Genomic DNA, 20,557 nt, shown 5'->3' on the forward strand with positions numbered 1-20,557 from the left:
CAATAGTTGTGACCTCAAGATGCCTATTCCCAATTCCAAACTGACGGTCCGCCAATCAAGCGGCCACCTTTGATCTCTAGCCTCGTCTAATTTGACTGCAGCGTTTTAATTCACAAATCCCCATCACGTTCATCCAAGAATCAGTCTTAAGATAGAAATACATGCTTGGACAAGTTTACAGGCCATCGTCAAGAGTCACATTCCGCATCGATCTTTACTGCTTTCGAGATCCATCTCGCGTTCATCATGAAAAGTTACTGTGCTCAATACCAACAGGGGTTACACCTACAAGATCAATAAAAGACCGACGGCCCTCCTTGCCCTCTTGGAAAATAGCCAACCGCTCAGCAGCCTCAAAGCTATACTGTGGGCCATGGTACCGGCGTCTGCCATGGAACACCCACCAGAATGCAGTGAGAACCATCAAGCCGATAACGATCACACTGGTGTAGTTCATATTTTGAACCGTAGCCGGCAACACCAAGGGGAAACAGAAGAAAATAACAGTAACCAAAATGTATATCAAAGAAACAAGATTGACTGCCATCCCAAGCTTCTGTCCCATGTAAAATGGTCCGGGGACCATTTTTCCGCGACCGGTTAAAACATGCGGAAAAATAGCACCAAAGTAGGATAGCGAGCTTAGCACAATAAACGACGAGATCAGCGCTTGGAACGCCGTCGTGCTACCGATGTATATACACCCTAGACAAGTGACGAGCGCGCTCATAGCAATCGTAGCACGTACGGGACAGTTTAGCGTCGGATGTACTTGAGCGAAATAGTCGGAAAACGGCGTAGCATTGTCGCGTGCTAGACTCCACCACATTCGACCGCCGGTCACGAATGTTCCAATCAGAGTTGGGAAGGTTGCGATAAACAGCACCGCGATCAGACCGATGGCGCCTACGTTGGACCCTGTCGCTTGCCGGTAGATCTCGGCGGTTGGGAAAGAGCCGATGTTACTTGTAAAGACGGCGTCTAGATCTTGGATGGAGTAGAAGAGGGCGATCAGGTACACAAATGATGTGACGAAGGCTGTGAGCATCTGCAACATTATGCCTTGCGGGACCTGAATCTCAGGCTGGGGAACTAAAATCCGGTGTTAGTTTGGTGGTTTCCTATTGTCCTGCTTCTGACGTACCCTCTTCTGATAGATGGCTAATACAGTCTGGGACTCCAACTGCAAAAGCAGCATTCAACAAACCAGTCATGAAACAAACTCCGTCTGCCCATCCACCCGTGTTGTTGTGGTACTCCGTCCACACCTGGGCACTGCTCGCATGCTTTTTCGGCATGACCGTGAGAACCACCACGGTGATAACGAGGCCACACATTGACAGGGCAAGGGAAAGACGGTTGAGGAGGGGAATATATCGGTTTCCTAAACATACAATGGCACAACACGTCCAATTGACAATCTGGAACACAATAAAGACTTGCCAGGAATGCCACTTCCCAGTCGGGTGTGCAAGCAAATACATGGCCACACCCTCATTCCCTAACATTGAGCTCATCGATGATGCTGATAGCAACCATGCGCAAGCATTTAGATATCCAGTGAAAAACCCCGCTGCGCGGCCTCGATGCCGGCTCAATACTGATGACCAGTAGTAGACTCCACCGGCAGAAGGCATGGAGGAGGCGAGTTCAGCTAGAGAAGCTGAGATGGCCGTGTAAAAAACGCTGACAAGAATGAGGCCATACAGAACAGCCATCGGACCGCCATTCTGGAGCGCAGCGACGATTGTACCTCCGGATGAAGCCCAAGAACTTTTGGTCCTGTTAGTCCCACGAGGCGTGATGGGTGCAATTTCCAATGTACAAGGGCCTTACTTTGCAATGACAATCCCCAAGCTGGTCAAACTCCACAGTCCAAAGTTCCGCACCAGCTCTTGTTTATGCCCGAGGGTGGATTCCAGCCGTACTTCGTCCATCACGGTATGGTCTTTCGGGAACTTTTCAGTGTCGTCGGTGGATTTCCTTGAAACCACCACCATTTTGCCTTGCGTGATGTGATTATAGAGCGAAGTTTCCAGTAAGGAATCGAGCCATGGCAGCGACAAGATGAGGAAAGAGAAAAAGGAGGTACACAACCGCACTAGGTATGACAGAGCGCACAGAGCGCACAGGAACGGTGGCGTGTCTTAACAAGACTGTCGGATCTGAGGGCCAATGCCCACTTGGCTGCCACCTGTCCTTCGCAAGCTCCAGCATTGATGCAAATTTGACTAGTCGACCGTTTTCTCCAACGGATTGCACAGGATTTGTATGTTTGTATGTTATTAGGGTGTTGTTAGCCATGATATCACTCTCTGTGTTCGAAAAGGGCTCATGCTGTGCACATGTATGGAATGTGTTGTACTCCGTACATTGTCCAGATAGACTATAGGATCGCATTTAATTGGACCTGTATGCATGGTTTCCCTGATGACTTCCCAAATCGAACTGAACTGATACATCGCCAAGCAAGGGGGGTTCATAGCGAATGTGGCATCTGGGGCGTCGATCCGATGGGCTTAATCACACACTTGTGATGAATTCCATTCAACAAGTCAAGCTATCCCTTGCAATCTCGCATTTGGCAAGGTTTTGTTGCTCGCCCAGATCTATTCTCGGTCCCCGCACTATCAGGGGTCTGCTGTGCAAGATTCAGCGCCATGCAGACAATCGCGATGCCCCTTGACAACCACATGGCCTCCCATGACCGATCAGTTGCATCCTCAAGATGTGGCCACGGAACAGCTATCTAGCACACACAGACTGCTCTTTTAGTGCTTGATTGTGTGAACAAGCTGCGCAGATTTGAAAGTATCATGGGACTTTTTGATTCCCTTGCGAGAGCCGAATGGCAGGGATTTGAAATTGAAGGTGATCTAAGATTGGCTTATGTTGAGCTCCGTTATCTGCAAAGATCTGGGATTGCTCTTTCTAGCATAGTATCTTGAACGCTCCAGTCGCCGTCCCAAGCCTCGACCACATCACCCACCCAATTCCCACTAAATCTGGAGAGGCTTTGACTGCTAGATATTTCGATTACGACACTTCAATTCCAAAAGAAACCCAGCCTGACAATTGCAAGCATTCATGAAGCAAGAGGTGATTCTTGGGCGGTCTCAACTCCAGTGGGCTCATTAAGCTTCATTCTTGTGAATTCGTCGGCTTATTACAAGTCGTTATCAAGGGGTTTCCTTGCCTGTGAACCAAATCATCGTTTCTTAAAAGAAAAGCACCGGAAAGCCCATATTATCTGTGACTCTGATCCGCATCGCCCTTGGATCAAAAATCTACGATATTCGGGCCACAACAACCAGTTGCGCTCATTCGACTTGCACAGATTTCTTCAATTTGCTGGACCCCCCCAGAGTGCTGGGTAAACGGGTTGATCCTCGAGTGGGAAACTTCATCACCGTCGTGCCTCTGGAGCAATGATATAGAGTATTCGGTGGTCATTTTGAGATAAGAGAACGCAGCTGAGTGCATTCGAGGGGCAAACTCTTAGATTTTTGTACACTATGGTGGTAGCGGCTTTTCAGCTTCCAAATGACCAAATACCTGCAAATCTTGATGCTGTTATGAGTGTTCAGGGATTATAGTTCTCTAGGGATGAAACGCAGAAGGTTGAACATTCTTAACAGGCATGATCTTCGGTCCACGATTGGCCTAGCAGGTCAGTTTTTTAACCCTTCCATTAGCTCGCATATCGTGCAAGTCACAGAGGATCACCTATAAGCTATTATTCTCGCCATATAGATCAACGCTCGGTAACTCTCTAATAAAATTCTACCCACACGGCTTGCATCCACTACTAAATATGACCCATCAGCAAGGTTGATGCATAAAGACCATAAAGCTATGACCAATATGCACATGGGACACTTTGGCCGAGAAAAAAAACTGAATGGCGAGGAGGCGATTGATGTTGGGTGACACCAATCTCGCTTAACGTATCCTATTGAAGATATCGCGCACAGCTGTGTCGCTTTGCACAACACTGGGGATTGATTGGAAGACTTGGTGTCACTATGTTTTGTAGATGATTTTCTCAACCTCTTGTTCTAGCCAGCGGAAGAAAAGCTCGAAGAAACAAGGCAGCAACGTGATGAAATTTCTTCTCTTATATCTTTTCTGTACTCCATGTCTACTTTGTTCCTAACCCGACTGTCATCAGATTCTTCATGGAAGCAATCTCTTGCGGTTATGCCATTCCTCCTTGCTTGTCAGCCAGCACAGATATCTCACGAGCCAAGACGCATGAGGCTGCAGCCCTGTCTCAGTTGGTGGCTTTAAATTCCATCCCTGGGACCTCGGCCACTTTCACCGACTAGAATAAATGATCGCTATCGGCGCAGTAGCTTATTCCGAATACTCCGTACATCAGTTATAGATTTATCCGAGGTGCTGGTAAATAAGCCATGACAACATTTCGAACTGGCCACTGATGCTCTCAGCAGAACCTTCCGATAAACTACCGTTCCCATCACATGGCAAATTCGCTCTATAGCGTCCTCACAATTTGAGGTCCGATTTAGGCCAAAGGTCGTTCTATGGGCCAGGATGGGGAATGAGTCGCCCACTCCAAATGCGCTTTTTACAGAAGCCGTAGTCTGCTGGTCTATAGGACTTGTTGTCTATATCGGGAGAATGTGGGTTTGCGATACAAGTCTGGAACTAGAGCAATGCTAACTGCAGCGAAGTGTGGCTCGTATAATAGCCAACGGATCGTACAAACGATTGTGTGGTAAGACTTCTAGCCTATCCTTGTTATAGATTAGACTAACGAGTAACCCTCTAGTGGACGACTATGTTATGACGGCGACCTTCGTAAGCGTTATTATCGGAAAAATGAGTCACTTCTCTTAACTGACCCGAGGGCTTCTCAAAAGGCAATCTACACTACACTGCTAATCCTGATTCAAATATCGGCGCACTACGCAACGAACCTCATGGACCCCAAAGACTACGACAAGGTGCTGGCAGATCCAAAGCAAGTCAGCGATCGCATCTATGGAAGCAAAGTTGTCATTGGGCTAGAGCAGTGCATGTTGATCTCAACCTGGGGCGTCAAGACATGCATGCTGATCCTTTATTGGCGAATCACGCAGAATCTGAAATCGAACCTTTATATTAAGATCCTTTCCATTTACGTCGCCGTGGGATTTGTCGTCATAATGATCACCTACTATGCAGTTTTTTGCCGGCCCTTCTCACAATACTGGGCTATGCCGGTAGACAACATGCAGTGTGCGACATACCAGCACTACTCGATAACCCAAGCCGTCTTCAACATTTCCTCCGATGCCATTATGTTCGCTATCCCGATTCCTCTCCTAATCAAAGCTCAACTCAAACGGTGTAGAAAGGTCGTCCTCATCGGCGTTATGAGTCTGGGGTTATTCACCATTATTGCTGCTATCCTAAACAAGTTTTTCAATTTTGCCTCCCCACTCACAACCACCTACCAAATCTGGTACATTCGTGAAGCCAGCACAGCAATCTATGTCGCCAACCTCATGTGCTGGTGGCCATTACTACGCAAATTGTTTGGCGTCAAGGCGTTCCAGTACAACAGCAATCGAGCCCAGCAACCTGGAAATCCAGACAACCAGATCAATGATAGCCGTTGTTGTGACTCCAACAACTCGCAACCCCACCCTTCATTCATATCCCATCGTTCACGGATGTCACCTTTTCGTCGAGGACATAAACATCCAGCACTTCATGAGTACAGCATCACTAAGCGCTCGAGTACTGAGCCCATCAACAGGCCCAATAACGAGTTCATGCACGAAATGTATCGTGCGGAAGCTGTACCCCTCGACAACTGGACCTCAAATGAGCATACTCGAATGGACACTTGGACAACACAAGGTTCACACCACCACTCGCTTGAGAAAGAGTGTGAAGTTGAATGGTACCAAAAGCAGCATGCACTGTCGCCTTGTTGATGTTGCATTCAGTCTATTTGAATTGCTAAAACTGCTTGTACTTTTTAAGACTTGGTGATTTGCATCTGAATAAGACTACAATTCTCTGCCTGCAGCTACAACAGAGTGAAATAGACAGTTTACCACTGACTGATTAAATTTCCATCCGATAGGCCGCTGTTCCAGACGTACATCACACCATCCTACATCAAGCAATTTCCTCTAACCTCTGACCCTAGTCAGTATTTCTGCAGTAAGAAGGGCCACCTATAGATAGATACTCACCCTCTACCTTCCTCTAACTTCTTCCCCCTGTCCGCTTCGCCGCTATGAGTTTCATTGTTGTTTTGGTTGCTCGGGCCAGTCCTCAAGAAGCTTCTAATCAAAAGCCTGCCCTAGACAGACTGTGCAGATCTATAAATCTAGTTGGCCAGAACTACGGTCCCTTCTATGGCTGCACTTGTCAATCTCGTAGCTTCTACACGTTCATCCACAACTCTGACCAGCCACTGCGTTCTGGGATCTGCATTCCAAAATTTTGCTAACGTACTTGATGAAGGTCCCGGCAAAGGCTAGAATGTAACTCTCGTTCTGAACGGCTGGGGCGCCCTGGCTGTCGATACGATGACATTTATCCGATTTTTTTGGATCCTGTTTTGGCTTCTGATATCGCTTTGTCCGTTGAAATCTTTGCCAATTGAGCTTGTTCAACCAACCCTTCTCAATTCTTCGATATCAACCCCACCGAAGCCTGTGCCCTTCTCACTGGCGACCTTAATCCGACAAGAGACATTTACTCCGATGACGACACACATTTGAGACTCAACGCCCGACCTCAAGTTAATATCCCGATCCTGTCAACCTAGGTCCTACTACCTGCCCTAGGTTCTGTCGCTCCAGATCATTATCGACCCAAACTTCCTACCCCAAGACTCTCTGGTCGACATTGCTCAATCCTCACTGCCTTTATCCAATCCCGCAGTTTTCCCTGCATAGTCCACATCCACACTACAACCACATTTCAGATAACCCCATTTTGTGACGTCTTTAGTCCTGCCATTGGTGTCCGGTCTCAGTAGCCTGTCATCTTCTCAAATATTCAACAGTGTCTTCACCAATCCGTGTTCAAAATGAGGGTTGGGCCCCCTATTCAGTGTTAGCCGAAAGGCCAGCCGGATAGGTTGCTAATTAATATAGACAAGCTTAGCTCCGACCAAAAAGGGTTGCACAAACTGGTATCAACTCCATCGTATGGCAGTGTAGGCAATCCACACCAGGATTATGGAGACACACGGGTATGTATCCCTGCTCAAAATCCAGTCGTGTTTCAACTGTGTTATGCTGAGAGAAGCCCAGTTGAAGACCAGTCATTCACAGCTTAGGAGCTGGGACGCCAACTGGTGAAATGACACAGGCAATTGCTATCCGGATGGGACACAGACACGGTATAAGGGCGAGGACACAGAAAAGTCCACTATCTGGCTTGTTACTACTTTCGTATACATCCAAAGCCTCAAATGACCATCTTCACAGACCATCTCAAAAATTCAACTCAAACACCATCAAAGATGTAATCTTGAAGACATCAAATGCCAATATCTGAAAATGACACTACCCTAAAGCAGTTCAGGGACACGAAATTTTTGAAAAAAAAACCGAGTCAAAAGAAAAAGTGCACCGACCGGGGTTCGAACCCGGGCTGCCGCTTGAACACAGGTTCCCTCGTGAAGAGAAAAGTAGCCTATTTGGGAAAGCGGTGTCGTGACCACTTGACTATCGGTGCGTCATTCTGCCACCAGGCTATCTGAGCTCAGTTCTGCTATGAAGGAGCTGAATCTAAACCACAACTAAACTTGTCCTGGGCCTCATTTATGGAAAAAGTCAACGCAAGCCAAAAATTAAGCTGCAAATCCGGGCTTAACTACATGTTTCTACTTATGGGGGACTGTGGGTAGAAGAAAAATGTTGGATTTAGATACAAATCGCCAAAGCGATGTGTTTGAAGGTGTGAGCAATGAGCAGCAAATCATGCAGATAGAACTATTACAGCACTGGATATTGAACTGCATTTGCTACCTATGCAGCAGCAGCTTGACCGGCTAGTCCAGTTGGCTGCTATTCGTATACGTACAGGCCCGGCATACGCAGTGCCGAAAACAATGCTAGTGGAGAGAGGACACATGCAAAAGCAAAGGGGGGGGTATACACCGATGGAGGCCCAAACCTGGAAGAAGGGTGGCTGCCTCACTACACCCTTGGGGCCATTGGCGAGTACTTGGGAGAGCAGGAAGGCATACATCCAGGCACCATGGACCAAGCCACCAAGGGTATACATTGAGGAGAGAGAGCGAGCAATAAACACACACAAGCGAACCACCGAACAACTCTATGCACCAGCAAGGCTCTATACCGATGGGAGCGGGTATCAAGGCGGCATTGGGGCCGCAGTGTACCCGGCATACCCATACAGGCGGAATGAAGCCAGGCTGTGTAATATGGGGACCGACGACGACGCCACTGTGTACGCTGCCGAGCTACGTGCTATCGAGATGGCATTGGAAGTCATCAAAGAAAGGTTCAATGATGACAACGAATGGCGGGACTGTCTGGCTAAGAGTGGAGTGGTCATCTTTACAGATAACCAGGCGACGCTCAGAGCCATCCAAAACCCACGAATGCCATCTGGCCAGGTATATCTTGAAGGATGTCTCCGGCTGTTGGAATGGTGCAATGATAAAATCCAGGTGGAACTACGCTGGGTCCCCGCACATGAAGGCATTCCGGGGAATGAGGCTGCAGACATGTATGCAAAAGAAGCAGCTACCACCACCGAGACCAACATTCATGATACCAATGCCAATGCCAACACCAATGCCAACACCAATGACAACACCAATGTCAACACCAATGTCAACCACAACCGATCTATCCGGCTTGCCGCCGCAGCGAGCAAGAGTGTGAAGCGAGAATCGACGATCGCGTGGGAGAAGGCATGGACAAAGGGAGGATCAAAGAGGACAGCGAGGAGGACGAGGAGGATGATCGAGGTGCCAAGCAAGTCAAATTTGACTTATTGGAAGGGCCTGCGGAAAGCGACAACATCAGTTTTGATCCAACTCCGCACAGGTATCATCGGACTTGCTGAATATCTGTCCAAAATCAAGCGAAGCGACTCACCGCGCTGTCAATGTGACCTGGGAAACCAGAGTGTGAAGCATGTCTTGCTGGAGTGCCCGCTTCTGAAGGAACTGCGGTCGGAGATGGTGGAGGAATTGTTTATGGAGGGGGTGTCGACAACGCTTGGAGAACAAGCAATGTTGACAGAAGTGAAGGCAGCGCCGATCGTGGCGAAGTTCATGATCGCATCGGGACTCTTGGGACAGTTTCAGTCAGTGGACTCGGTCGCCATGGGTAAGGAGCAGGGGGAGGAGGATTCAAAACCGAAACCAACCCAAGACACTGCGAATGTTGGAGAAACAGGGAACACATCACAGTGGCCGGGCGCCAGGTCCGCCGAGGTCACCTCACACCAACGCACATGGAGAACAACGCACGCTGCCGATGAAGACGAAGAAGCATGGCGCCATGACCCGAACCTATTCGTGTTCGACCTGCCGGAGTGATGCAGCAAGTAGACCTGGCAGTCCTGGGGATACAGGGACTCGGTGACTCGGGGAGCTGGATGAAGAAGTGGAGGTAGAGAAGTGAAGAAGTGGAAGGTGCATTGCAGAGAAAGAAGGGGACACTCTGCGCCCGCGGGGACTACGGGAAACCATCTACACCGGGCAGATGGATTGACTTTCTTTACATTTCTTTTGTCTTGTTTGCATTACGCCGGCCGGTTTGTGGCCTTACTTTTCAGGTGGCAGGACCTCGAGAAATCGAGTCCTGCTCACAGGGTGGATCTGCATACTGGGAATGCACCACCATTTATCGTCGGGAGCGGGCTCTGGGACGCAACCCCCGCATAGCAGCATGTATGTAAAGCGAGCTAAATCGGGTCAATGAATTCATCATCATCATCATAGAACTATTACAGTACACCATTGTCATCTGTCTTTCATTACCTAGTCGTGCTGCATAAAGGGTGATCTAATATCCTGTAGACTGACTGCTTCAACTAGTTTTATCTCCTCTTCCATCAGCTGCCAGCCAAGTGCCTGCATATCCTGCTCTGCTTGACCGGCACGCGCACACCAACCAGTGGCAAAACTCCTTTATTGATAGAATAATTCAGTGTGACAGCAGGAACAGGCATACATCGCTATCTTGGACTTGGGCCCGCTAGCCTGCATGATTGTTATATAGGTCATATCTGGTGTTGATAGCTTTTTGGTCTACACCACGAAAGAGTCGCGAGGCTTATCCCAGAACATGGTTCCACAGATCCGCTCGCTGTCACCGTCGCCGTAGGACTACGCTGTGTCTACGATGGTCAACCCAACAGACTTGAGCTTCGCCCATGCTGCATGGATGTGCGGCAGATCTCGTGTCGGGTTGCAGTTAAAGGTTGCTTAGTCGCCCCGCGGCCATGCGCCGATGCTCAGGTACGGAACGAGTACGTCCTTGCCATCCACACCACGTAAGGTGAATCGGCTGTTCGAGTCAAGCGTTAGTTCAGGTGGGAGCATGTTGACCGTGTCACTGAGATTGGGGTCCACCGGCTTGGGAAGCGGAGAGTGCATGCCCTGTCTCCCTGACAAGCCGGCTGCCAGGCCGGCTTGCATCATGTACTGGGTGCCTGGAGTGGCCATGTGCGGACAAGTACATTCGAACCAACATGTACATAGAATTGTGGATATGAAATAGAATCTGTGCTACCAAGTTGCTCGCAGCATCCTAGATTGAACCTCGTTTGATAAACTGTTTGGGACGGAGTGGCAGTCTGCGTCATCATGACATTCAGGCAAAATGTACCTGATGGAATCTCGCTGGAATAATAATTATAGTGACATTGCCATTAGTCAGGGGGAAACGTATTTGAAGTGAGTTCATGAGCACGTGGGTGAAATAGACACCCATAGCAAACTAATTCTTTTCACGTCTGGCATTTGCTTCTTTGAATATCAAAAATATTCCAAGCATAGATCCTATTATACGCGGAAACCCTAAAGCGCAGAAAACGCAACGTACAAGAAAAAACAAAGATTTGGGACCAATCATTCCTGGTAATAGAATAGGTGTTGTGCTTCAGGTTGTGAAGACATGTAGGATGCGGGTGGGGAATAATGATGAGACGGGCTCAATGTAATAAAAAAATCATATCCAACAGGTTTCACTGTTAACGCCAATTCGCTATGCTGAAGTATTGTGTCGCGTCGATGCATCTTGTGCTTCGCAACGGAGTTTGAAAAGATAATCATCAACCTCGCGAAAAACGCTTGGGGACAAAGTCGTCGTTTTAATTTCACTCAAGAGGTTCTTCAAGGACTGGGCAATGTCCTTTTCGTTGATGTTCAACTTGGGTTCGGGGAATGTCTCTTGGGTTTGGGTACCCATGGTGGCAACACTTGTAGTTTGCTCGACCATCCCACCAGGTTGCTGTACTGAATCCGTGTCGATGTCAGGTTTTACAGCAGGCTCGGTGGCCTGCTCCATTTCGGTGCCTTGCGTAGCAGTTGCCTCTTCGACAGAAACAAGAGAGGCGTTCTGCTCAGCTTGGTCTTCTGTAGTGAGGCTTTCGGGGACCATGCCTAGACCAACTTGGGGTGGCAAGTGGTCAGTATCGCCATGTTCCTCCGATGGAATGCCAGAAGGTTGATGTTGAGACACCTCAGATGCATGTTGCTGAGACCGTGTTTTGCAGGAGCGGGTATCTCGAGGGACGCTTTGAGGAGTGCTATCTAAGGCGGTAGAAACAGACTGCTCCTTAAGACGAATGGATTTACGAGACCTTTTGGATGGCCGCGGAGTCTCCGCATCTTGAGTTGACTCCCGTGCAACGGAGTCTTGAGTTCGAGGGATTGAGTCCGCAAGGGCACTATCGTAATCTTTTCGTTGTGAACTGCGTGTGGATCGGCGAGTCGCAGTTGGCGATAGTGATTTAGACAGAGAGACCGGCCGAGATGTGGCATCCTGCGAGTGTGAATATTCGGGCTGCATTGACTCGGCGTTAACCGCGTCTTTAACCGTGGACAGCCGCATCGACCGGCGCCTGTCGGTTCTCACAGATAATGGAGATTCCTCTTGATCCCGCTTTCGCTTTTTCATGGATGGTTCATCGGGATGTTTTGCATGCTTCAGATGATCCCTATCGTCCAGATCAACTGCTAGTTCCAAGTCCTGTCCAAGCTGGGATGCGATTTGTGTCTCTGTCTCCTCACTCGAGTCCATAACACTGTCTGGAAGGACACTGGAAGGCATGTATGAGGCTTGCTGAGATTGATTATCGGCAGGTGTAGACTGAGCTTGCTTCCGTTTCTTCTTAGAGCTCGAGCTTGATTTTATCCTGCGACTGGGTTGTTGCACAGGTGTCTTATCAGAGTCAAGCAATGGGACAATTGACGGTTCTGCTGTGTCCGAATCTTTACCTAGCCCAGATCGAAGTCGCCGGCTGGGAGTTATTCCATTCGCTCGAGGTGTTTTATCAGAGTTTTCGTTGCTATAGTCATGGGCATCGCCAATAGGCTTGTCCATGTCCTCCGTCGCGAGATGGGAAGTAGCCGGGCTGTTGACTGTCGATTGTTTGCCAGAGGCACTAACAAGAGCCTTTCTTGCTTTTGCAGCCCTTCGCCGTGCGCTTTTTGAGCGGCTTTTCTGAGGGCTCGGACTCCGAGATTGCATCTCAGGAGGAGATGATGGAGGGTCTATACTTACATCCGAAGCCAGGTGGCTCGATATGAGTGCACCAGAGTTCATAGCAGGGGTAGGGTCTCTGGTCCCAGGGGTGGGAGACGAGCCGATGAATCCTTCTTCATTCTCGGTAGGGGCGAGGGTGGGCGTTAGAGGAAGTTCAGTCAGTGATTCTCCATGTATTTTGCGCAGATGGGGAGGGGTATCAAAGCCCAATTTCCGTGAAGCACTAGCCGGCGACGAGGATTGAATGGATTCAATCATCGAAAATATTTCACGATGACTTTTCCGCTTGTGAGATACTGAAATTTCATCAACAATACGCGCATCCATGGGGTTCTGTAGGTTACTCGGCAACTGAGGTTCATGGAACTGTTCAGTTGCCTTCAGGACCACGGACGAGTCTTCGGTTCGTATGACGGGGGAAGAAAGCTGTGTGTCCTGAGACGGCTGATGCAATGACCGATTCACTTTGTCTTGGGGAGATAGCGGAGATAACATTTCAGTATCCTGATCACCGTCTTGCGGAGGTAAGGCTGCGGTTTGGGCTCTGGACTCCGCACTTTGCACAGCTTGCAAAATTGCGGCTGGGGGGACAAAAGATTGTAAACCAAAGGTCGAACCCCAAAGTTCAACATATCTCTTGGCCGTTGAGACGTGTGAAGACTCTAAACCAGCGCAAAGAATAGGCGCAAAATTTTTCAAAGAAGGCAGATCATGGGAAACTGATGTTTGCAGAACATTGATAGTAGCTGACGAGAGCGCACGGCAAGCTGTCAAGGTTCTACTGTCAACGCCGTGGTCAACATGAATTTTGTGAGACTCGTCCTTCAGCCAAAGACCGAGTGATGACTGGAGACATTGAAGAATTTGGCATTGGAACTGCGGAACACCGGTCCCAAGAAAAGACGTCAATGCCTCTATGAAGTCCGGAAGACCGTGGGATTGTGATGAGTTGAAATTGTCGTATGCACCATGTAATGTCTGGGCAATTGACGCGAGGAGTTTATGAGGATAGATGGCATGTCCAGCTGCCTGGATGCCGCTGCGATCGATTCCTAGCCCGGTTCCTTGCATGAAAGGAATAGATAAGGAATGGCCAAGCAGTGAAGTTGAAGGTAAATAGGTATCTCCAGCGGAAAGATGCATAAGGCGTTCGGCCATAGGATCTACAATCATGGTGGTAACCGCTTGATTCCCTTTCTCTGTTCGAACCACGCGAACAAAGGTCTCTAGCAAATGAGACCACGCTTGAAATGCTGACGGGAAAAAAAGTCCGAATGAGAGAATCTTGATGACATTTTCGTAGTCACGAGATACAGAGCCGTCGCGCTCACGAGCAGATTCCATAGGGAACGACTGCAAAGCATCTGCGGCCGCTTGGGCAGTGGCATTCCAAATTACCTCTGACAGCTGAACTGCACGTGATATAGCACTGGTCTTCGTGGTACTCAGTTCTGCACATTGCTGGAGGAGTTCGATGCGAGATCCTCGGGAGAACCTGCCATTGCATGCTGCTTCAATATTACCTAAGACGAGGTGTGTGTAAAATTGGCTCGGCGCTATTGTCCCTGCAGTGCTGCTTATAATTCGAAGGAGATGAAGAATAGCACTTTCTTGGGTCGTATTTGGAGGTAAATGTGTGGAAACGTTGTCGGTTTCATTTGCATTTCGCAGGAGAAGCTTTTCAGTAAACGGAATGCCCCCAATAGAAACAATCATAGTTGTAGACAAGAATCTGAATCTTTCGAAGAAAATGTCTGTGGTTTCGGCGTTCAATGAGGGCGGCCCTGCAGTCCAAAGGCGTTGCAGTAGACTCCAAACGCTAGCAACAGCTTGCGTCGATTCCCCTGAAGGAGTAATCTCTTTACTGGATGCAAGCGATAGAGCATTGGACAAACTGTTCCAGGCCAGTGCCACGTGAGATTGGCTAACTGCATCATCGATCCAAACTGAGGCTTTGAGTATATGCTCAAAAACTTTCAGAATTGAGGCAATTCTTGATCGAACCCATCTGCTGTCAGCTGCAGGAAGTTCTTCTGCTTCCATTTTGGTGGCGTCATGAATTCGATTCTCTATCCATATCTTGACCTGCGTGCTCCACAACAGGTTTGCCAATATGCGCGAAAGACAGTTGCTGAGAACTGGGACCGTTGAAAATATGCCGGAAGACGGAATGGCCACGTATTCCTCCCATATAATATCCAGGTACTGATAAGACGCCGAAGGGCGGAAAGTGTAGTATAGCAGATTGTAGTAGCTGGTCAGAGCAAGTTGAGTGGGCGGTGACCCTGATTTGTCGGTCCTCTTGCGATCGAATTGAGAGAGTACCGGTTTGCCCAGCATGGTTAGAATATATCGGCTCGTCGATTCGTTGGGGCTGACAGCGAAGACAAATCGATTCCATCCAAGGATAGCCTGCGATTTGATGACTGGTTCGCTGCAATTGAAGCACTTTTGGACAACAAGAACCCATTCCTTAAAATGATCCCAATCCTCCAGTTTGCATCTTTTGCCCCGGAGAAGAAGGATGATGATGCTCCAAATCTGAGGCACATGCTCCCCGCTATCCACCGTCGCCATCATTCGAGTCATGCGCTCACGAACTTCTGATACAAGCTTTCGATCGTGCTCTAATGGCCGGTCGAAGAGATCCCGGATGTTTTTCGATAGTGCAGGATTGGGACCGGCTTCTATGGCCACCTGGAAGCCAAGTGCAATCGCTTTTGACCTGGTATCCTTCATATGATGAAGCAGGCCGAATATCAAGTGTTCGATCCACAGACTTGACTGGGAGATGAAAGCAGTCTTGGCTTGGCCCAGCAGCCGCTGGTAGATGTTCAACCGATGGGAAACAATTGCGTTGCCACTGATGCTCTTGGCTACCTCTTGTAGTACCGTCAAAAGACGGGCCACACGAGCGCCGGTCATGATCTTGGGGCCAAAATTTTGTGTGGACAATATAGTCATATAGTGCGTCAAAACAGACTTTGGGGCCTTGGCCTCATAGAGACAAGTGATGGAGTGGTCGACCAGAAAGATTTTGAATTCCTCCGAAATCTGTGTCGAAATCTCCGGATGCCAAACAAATGCAGCTGACAATTTCAGAGCCTGATTGGCAAGGTTTGTGTCGAGAGGGGAGCCGTTCGCAAGATCCCGATTCACATCTCGCTGGATAAATTCGGTGATGAGACTTAGTTTTTCGGCAATCTTTTGGCCTGCTGGAATCCCATAGTACGTGCGAAGCGCGCCAAAAAATTGCATGTAGGCATCGAGTCGGGAGCTCATCGACTCGCCTGCCAGTTGTTGAATGACCGATTCGAGCAGCATGGCGAGCGATTCTGTGGTAAAAGTATCGACATTGGGTGACCAAACGGGAATCGGTGACTGGGTTGCTTTTAGAATCGACTTCGTAGGCTTGGAGTTTGGGGACGGAGGGATAGTCTTGAAGTCGGGGGCTGATCTCATGGCACTAGCAAAGGTTGGCGGTTTGATGTACTTGGGCCATGGCGAGAAGTTTACTTTCTTCGAACTGCGGCTGGACGTACCAGCTTCGCCCGGCCCCAGCGTAGAAAATGGTGACTCCTTGGGTGTTTGAACGGCTAGTGGTGACTCGGTGTTTTCAATCACAATGCGTGAAGCTGTCCTTGGGGGTGTAGGCGGACGAGCAGAAAGGATCTCCACCATGATTTGGATCAGACAAGAAGTGTGGAAAAGGAAAAGACGCAACAGTCAAGGATCATTGCTGATTTAAATGCTGTTTAGGCCCTGTCCATGATCTGTTTTTTGGCTGAAGCTGAAGGATCAAGATGCCACATCAAGCCGAGAAAACTAAGTTCAAGTTCCGACGCGCCGCGATGCGCGTAAAGTGTCACCGCCTGAGGCGACGAGGCATCAATACGCGGACTTTTCATGCGATTGAGCATAGCTTCAATACTTATTAGGGGGTTGTTTAAGTGTGTGGATATGTAGTCAGTTAACAATCGACAATCGACAATAATCAGCATTCAGCATTGAGCATTGAGCATCCAACATTTTAATCTATTCATGTCGTATTCTTCAGGCAAACTGTGGAGGTTCACAAAAGTTCACACTAGACAAAACATTAAGACGAGGTTGGGCAAGACAGGGCTTCTCTTATAGAGTGTCTTCTAGCATTTTGTTTTATGGATTTCTAGAGAAGATATTCTTAAGAGAAGCTTAAGTGGGGGGTCGCCAAATTATGACGATTTGCGAAGTTCCCCGCGTCGCTCCCTCTCCTTTCTTTCAACTTCTCTCGTCAATAGTTACCTGCTCAAGCTACTGGTCTGTTCTTAATCTCATACTGTACGCCAGATTCTACCTTTGTACAAGGTATCGGTGAAAGTGACACCAGCACTACATCGACCCCCTCCCTGCACCACTCAGAACACTCGAGTTAGTCCGAGCTCAGATCAGTATGGCGTTTCTTCAGATGCAAGGAACAGGTACGTTGTGGACATGGACAAGTTTCACCTCGGCAATCATGTGGGCTTACTTGATATTGCATACACAGCGAAGCTACAAAAAGTGACACAGCTTCTAAAGTCTCTTGAGAAAGATCTACAAGAGAACAACCTCTCAACAGCAGGTAAGACGAATGCAACTGCTATCATACTATGGAAATCCCTAATACCGATCTCTTCCACTACTAGACCGAATTGAAACCCTTCTCCAGCTTCGACAATATGGCACAAACCCTACCGACGCAGAACCGATCTATTCACAGAATGTATGAGCACCACAGAAGAAGGTGCGCATTAAGAATCAGAATGGTAATGGATTCTGATCATTTACAGGGCGTTAATATCCTGGTGCGGTATGGCGTTGAGGGGGAGACCTCTGACGTACGTCGAGCGGCGTTGCGATGTGTTGCAAATGCGCTATTACTTGACCCCATAATGCGCCAGGCTTTTGTGGACACGGGATATGGTGGGAAACTAGCAGAAAGGCTTAAAGTATGCCCACAGGCTAAAGGTTGATACCAATGCTGATTTTGTTATTTGATAGACCGAAGACTCGGAAGACGAGATGATTACAAGTCGGATATTGTTCTACGCGACGTATAACACCACACTGGACTTTAAAGATTTGATAAAGAGCCATGCATTGGGGGAGAACGTCAACTATGTGAGCGAACTGTCAAACTGGAGGGTTGATGTGCTGTGCTGACCAGTATAGCATTTGAGCCGTCATGCGAAACAGTTCTCCAACTCAGGCAGAAAAAATATGTCACAGATGGATGAACTGGCATTGTCAGACACCCTCAAGTTGATATACAACATCTCTAAGATGTTTCCAGATCTTGCTACCGAGTTCTCTCCCTCTATTCCTAATATTCTGAAGATTTTATGTCGCATTGATATCCCGGCAAGGCCATTAGATGGTTTAGTTAACGGATTGCTCAATGCATTGTCTATCCTTGACTTGGAGGAGAAGAGAGGCAAAATTTTCGAGAGCAGCCCCCTTTTTCCGATGTTCGACCCAAACTGCAATGTGGATAAGTTGATCAGCATCTTGGATCAGGCGGTATCTACATATAGCCCAAATGAGCTAGACGCAACCGCAATCCCGTTGCTGTATTCACTTATCTCTTTCCACGAAGTTGCACCCAATGGACCCCGCAATCATATGCAGTCGCTTCTTCTGCCTGAGGATACTGATCGAAGCTTGCCAATTGGACAGTCTGAAACACTTCCTTCAAGACTTCTGAAGCTCTCGACAACCCACTTTTCTAATCTAAAGGTTACAATTTCCGAGCTGATGTTTGTCCTATCAGACAAGGATGCCGAGAAACTTACCAAGAACATTGGCTACGGCTTCGCTGCTGGGTTCCTGGCAGCGCGCGGTATTGAGATGCCACGGAGTGCAAGTGAAGCTTATTCAGACAAAGACGACCCGGCAGCTGCACGGAATCCAATCACTGGACAAAGGTGGGCTGCCGAGCCGCAGGACTCCGGTCCGCCTATGACCATGGAGGAGAAGGAGCGCGAGGCAGAAAGACTCTTTGTATTGTTTGAGAGGTATGTGCATCGTAAACGGGCTATGCAGAGCTGTCTCTAACAAAACACAATCACAGGGCAAAGGCAAATGGGCTCATAAATGTCGAGAACCCCGTGACTCAAGCTCTTCACGAGGGAAGATTTGAAGAATTGTCGGATGATGCTGAAAGTGACTGAGCGTACTGTTTTGAAATCCCACTTGGAAGAAAGACCGTTGAGCTTTGTCTAATATAGCTGTATACACATAGGCTATGACTGTACCGCATAGTAGCTCTGTAGCGATGCTGGCGTCAATTCAGTATCTAAGTTAGGAAATTTTTTCGCTCAGTTCCCTATTGTGCCTGGTTATGCATAGAAAGCTCTCTGTACGGCTTGTTCTTTTTACCGATCTGGTATATATCTAAAAGGACATACTAAAGCATTCTAAAAGGAGCATGCAACAACACATTGTTCTTACAAGTACTGTCCCCGATATTATCTTGGGCCATATAGATCAGGTTTGAAATTTATGTTGACAAGCACAGAGGGACGTATGAGAGGCAGACTACTAATTTAAAGTAAGAAGGGAACTGTGAATCCATGCGGGCATAGCCGCAGACTAAATGTATTTGCGCCGGACAAGATGCTGATACGACTTATACCTGTGGACCGCGGGCGGAATGACGTTGTGCAAGGCGGAGGGCGCTCTCCGCCCGTCAAAAAAAAAATTATGCGCGGGGCACCGAACACTCCCACTTAATCTCTCCCCCACTCATCATATCACAGCTTTCTTGTGTTCGTATTTCACAGCATTTAACTTACGCCCAATCGCCAAAATGTCGAAGCCATTCAACCCCGAGGAGGCGGAGAACTTGGAGGATGTACGACCCCGCGTCCCTAAGGTCCAAAGACCGAAGAACAATGATCGCTGACAATCGCAACAGATGGAGAAGCAGTTCGCCGTCAAAGGTCAGTCATACATCGATTTACATCCCGTTCACATTCTCAGGTAAGGTCATAATATTGACATGATGTCACATTACAGCAGTTGAACATCTCATGACATACTGGGCTATTTTGGAGAAAGTCAAGGGCTCGCAGCTTCGCTTGACCAAGCAGGACAATGATATCTACGAGTCATTCATAGAGGCATTCCCCGATTTTGATCCCGCCGGAACCCTCATCGAGGACGAGATGAAGAGCAAGGCCGGCAAGGAGAAGTGGCGCAACTGGATGATGAAGTGGGATAAGATCGAGGACTTCAACTTTGGCACCATGATCCGCACCCGTGCGGATGCTGAGTATGATCAGGATACTACCATTTTCGGTGTGCGCATGCAGTTCTACGCTGTTGAGATCGCTAGGTAAGTGCTGGTTGAAACCGGGTGAGCCTTGGAAACTAACAGAGTCTTCTAGAAACCGCGCCGGTCTGAACGATTGGATCTACGAAAAGGCCCAGAAGGCCAGCTCTTGATGACCCATCGTCTCTTTGCTGCTGTTTTTGAAATCGAGGACAGTTCCACATCCGGGCTGATCTGGCCGACGGCATTTGCCTTGTGGCGCAGGTGATGAATGGCCTCGAGACTGTGATACTGATCACACATCATCGCAGTATCATAGATTGAGGTTTCTTGTTACGATAGAAGTGTGGTCATGCCTCATACAAATGTGGTTCTGATTTAGCGTCGGACCGTCAATCGCGACTTAACTGTAGATTGGCTGTCTGCTAGGACTTTGGAAGTCTTTTGATACTGTGTCCGAAATATACCCTGAATAAAATGTCAAATCCATTGTTTTTTTTGGTTTTATCTTCTTGAACGCTATCCCAAGGTTGTCTGT

General features: G+C 48.3%; 7 protein-coding genes and 1 non-coding gene across 8 annotated transcripts; 4 read left to right on the plus strand and 4 right to left on the minus strand.

Moving 5' to 3' along the window:
• Positions 1–244: 244 nt before the first annotated feature.
• Pdw03_4156 (Amino acid/polyamine transporter I) lies at positions 245–2,000 on the minus strand (the record flags this gene model as incomplete). Its single annotated transcript, XM_014675957.2, has 3 exons — positions 245–1,092; positions 1,145–1,773; positions 1,837–2,000. 3 exons carry the CDS (start codon positions 1,998–2,000, stop codon positions 245–247), a joined length of 1,641 nt encoding a protein of 546 aa, XP_014531443.2.
• A 2,946-nt stretch (positions 2,001–4,946) lies between these two features.
• Pdw03_4157 (uncharacterized protein) lies at positions 4,947–5,948 on the plus strand (the record flags this gene model as incomplete). The annotated part of the gene is made up of 1 exon (XM_014675956.1): positions 4,947–5,948. The coding sequence occupies one exon, from the start codon at positions 4,947–4,949 to the stop codon at positions 5,946–5,948; it is 1,002 nt and encodes a 333-aa protein (XP_014531442.1).
• A 1,652-nt stretch (positions 5,949–7,600) lies between these two features.
• Pdw03_tRNA46 lies at positions 7,601–7,710 on the minus strand. Its single transcript has one exon. It is a non-coding gene; the product is annotated as a tRNA-Gly (tRNA).
• A 1,531-nt stretch (positions 7,711–9,241) lies between these two features.
• On the plus strand, positions 9,242–9,550 carry Pdw03_4158 (Aldehyde dehydrogenase (AldH12), putative; the record flags this gene model as incomplete). The annotated part of the gene is made up of 1 exon (XM_066100675.1): positions 9,242–9,550. One exon carries the CDS (start codon positions 9,242–9,244, stop codon positions 9,548–9,550), a length of 309 nt encoding a protein of 102 aa, XP_065956075.1.
• An 891-nt stretch (positions 9,551–10,441) lies between these two features.
• Positions 10,442–10,681, minus strand: Pdw03_4159 (Aldo/keto reductase subgroup; the record flags this gene model as incomplete). The annotated part of the gene is made up of 1 exon (XM_014675954.1): positions 10,442–10,681. The coding sequence occupies one exon, from the start codon at positions 10,679–10,681 to the stop codon at positions 10,442–10,444; it is 240 nt and encodes a 79-aa protein (XP_014531440.1).
• A 541-nt stretch (positions 10,682–11,222) lies between these two features.
• On the minus strand, positions 11,223–16,406 carry Pdw03_4160 (Telomere length regulator protein (Rif1), putative; the record flags this gene model as incomplete). Its single annotated transcript, XM_014675953.1, has 1 exon — positions 11,223–16,406. The coding sequence occupies one exon, from the start codon at positions 16,404–16,406 to the stop codon at positions 11,223–11,225; it is 5,184 nt and encodes a 1,727-aa protein (XP_014531439.1).
• Positions 16,407–17,157: 751 nt separating this feature from the next.
• Pdw03_4161 (Guanine nucleotide exchange factor, Ric8) lies at positions 17,158–18,916 on the plus strand (the record flags this gene model as incomplete). Its single annotated transcript, XM_014675952.1, has 7 exons — positions 17,158–17,185; positions 17,254–17,328; positions 17,393–17,469; positions 17,537–17,695; positions 17,748–17,867; positions 17,919–18,760; positions 18,817–18,916. The coding sequence occupies 7 exons, from the start codon at positions 17,158–17,160 to the stop codon at positions 18,914–18,916; spliced, it is 1,401 nt and encodes a 466-aa protein (XP_014531438.1).
• A 638-nt stretch (positions 18,917–19,554) lies between these two features.
• On the plus strand, positions 19,555–20,192 carry Pdw03_4162 (putative polysaccharide biosynthesis protein; the record flags this gene model as incomplete). Its single annotated transcript, XM_014675951.1, has 4 exons — positions 19,555–19,599; positions 19,663–19,687; positions 19,764–20,082; positions 20,135–20,192. The coding sequence occupies 4 exons, from the start codon at positions 19,555–19,557 to the stop codon at positions 20,190–20,192; spliced, it is 447 nt and encodes a 148-aa protein (XP_014531437.1).
• Between the last annotated feature and the right edge of the window lie 365 nt (positions 20,193–20,557).

Source organism: Penicillium digitatum, chromosome 1, assembly GCF_016767815.1.
Source record: "Penicillium digitatum chromosome 1, complete sequence".
Lineage (NCBI taxonomy): Eukaryota > Fungi > Ascomycota > Eurotiomycetes > Eurotiales > Aspergillaceae > Penicillium > Penicillium digitatum.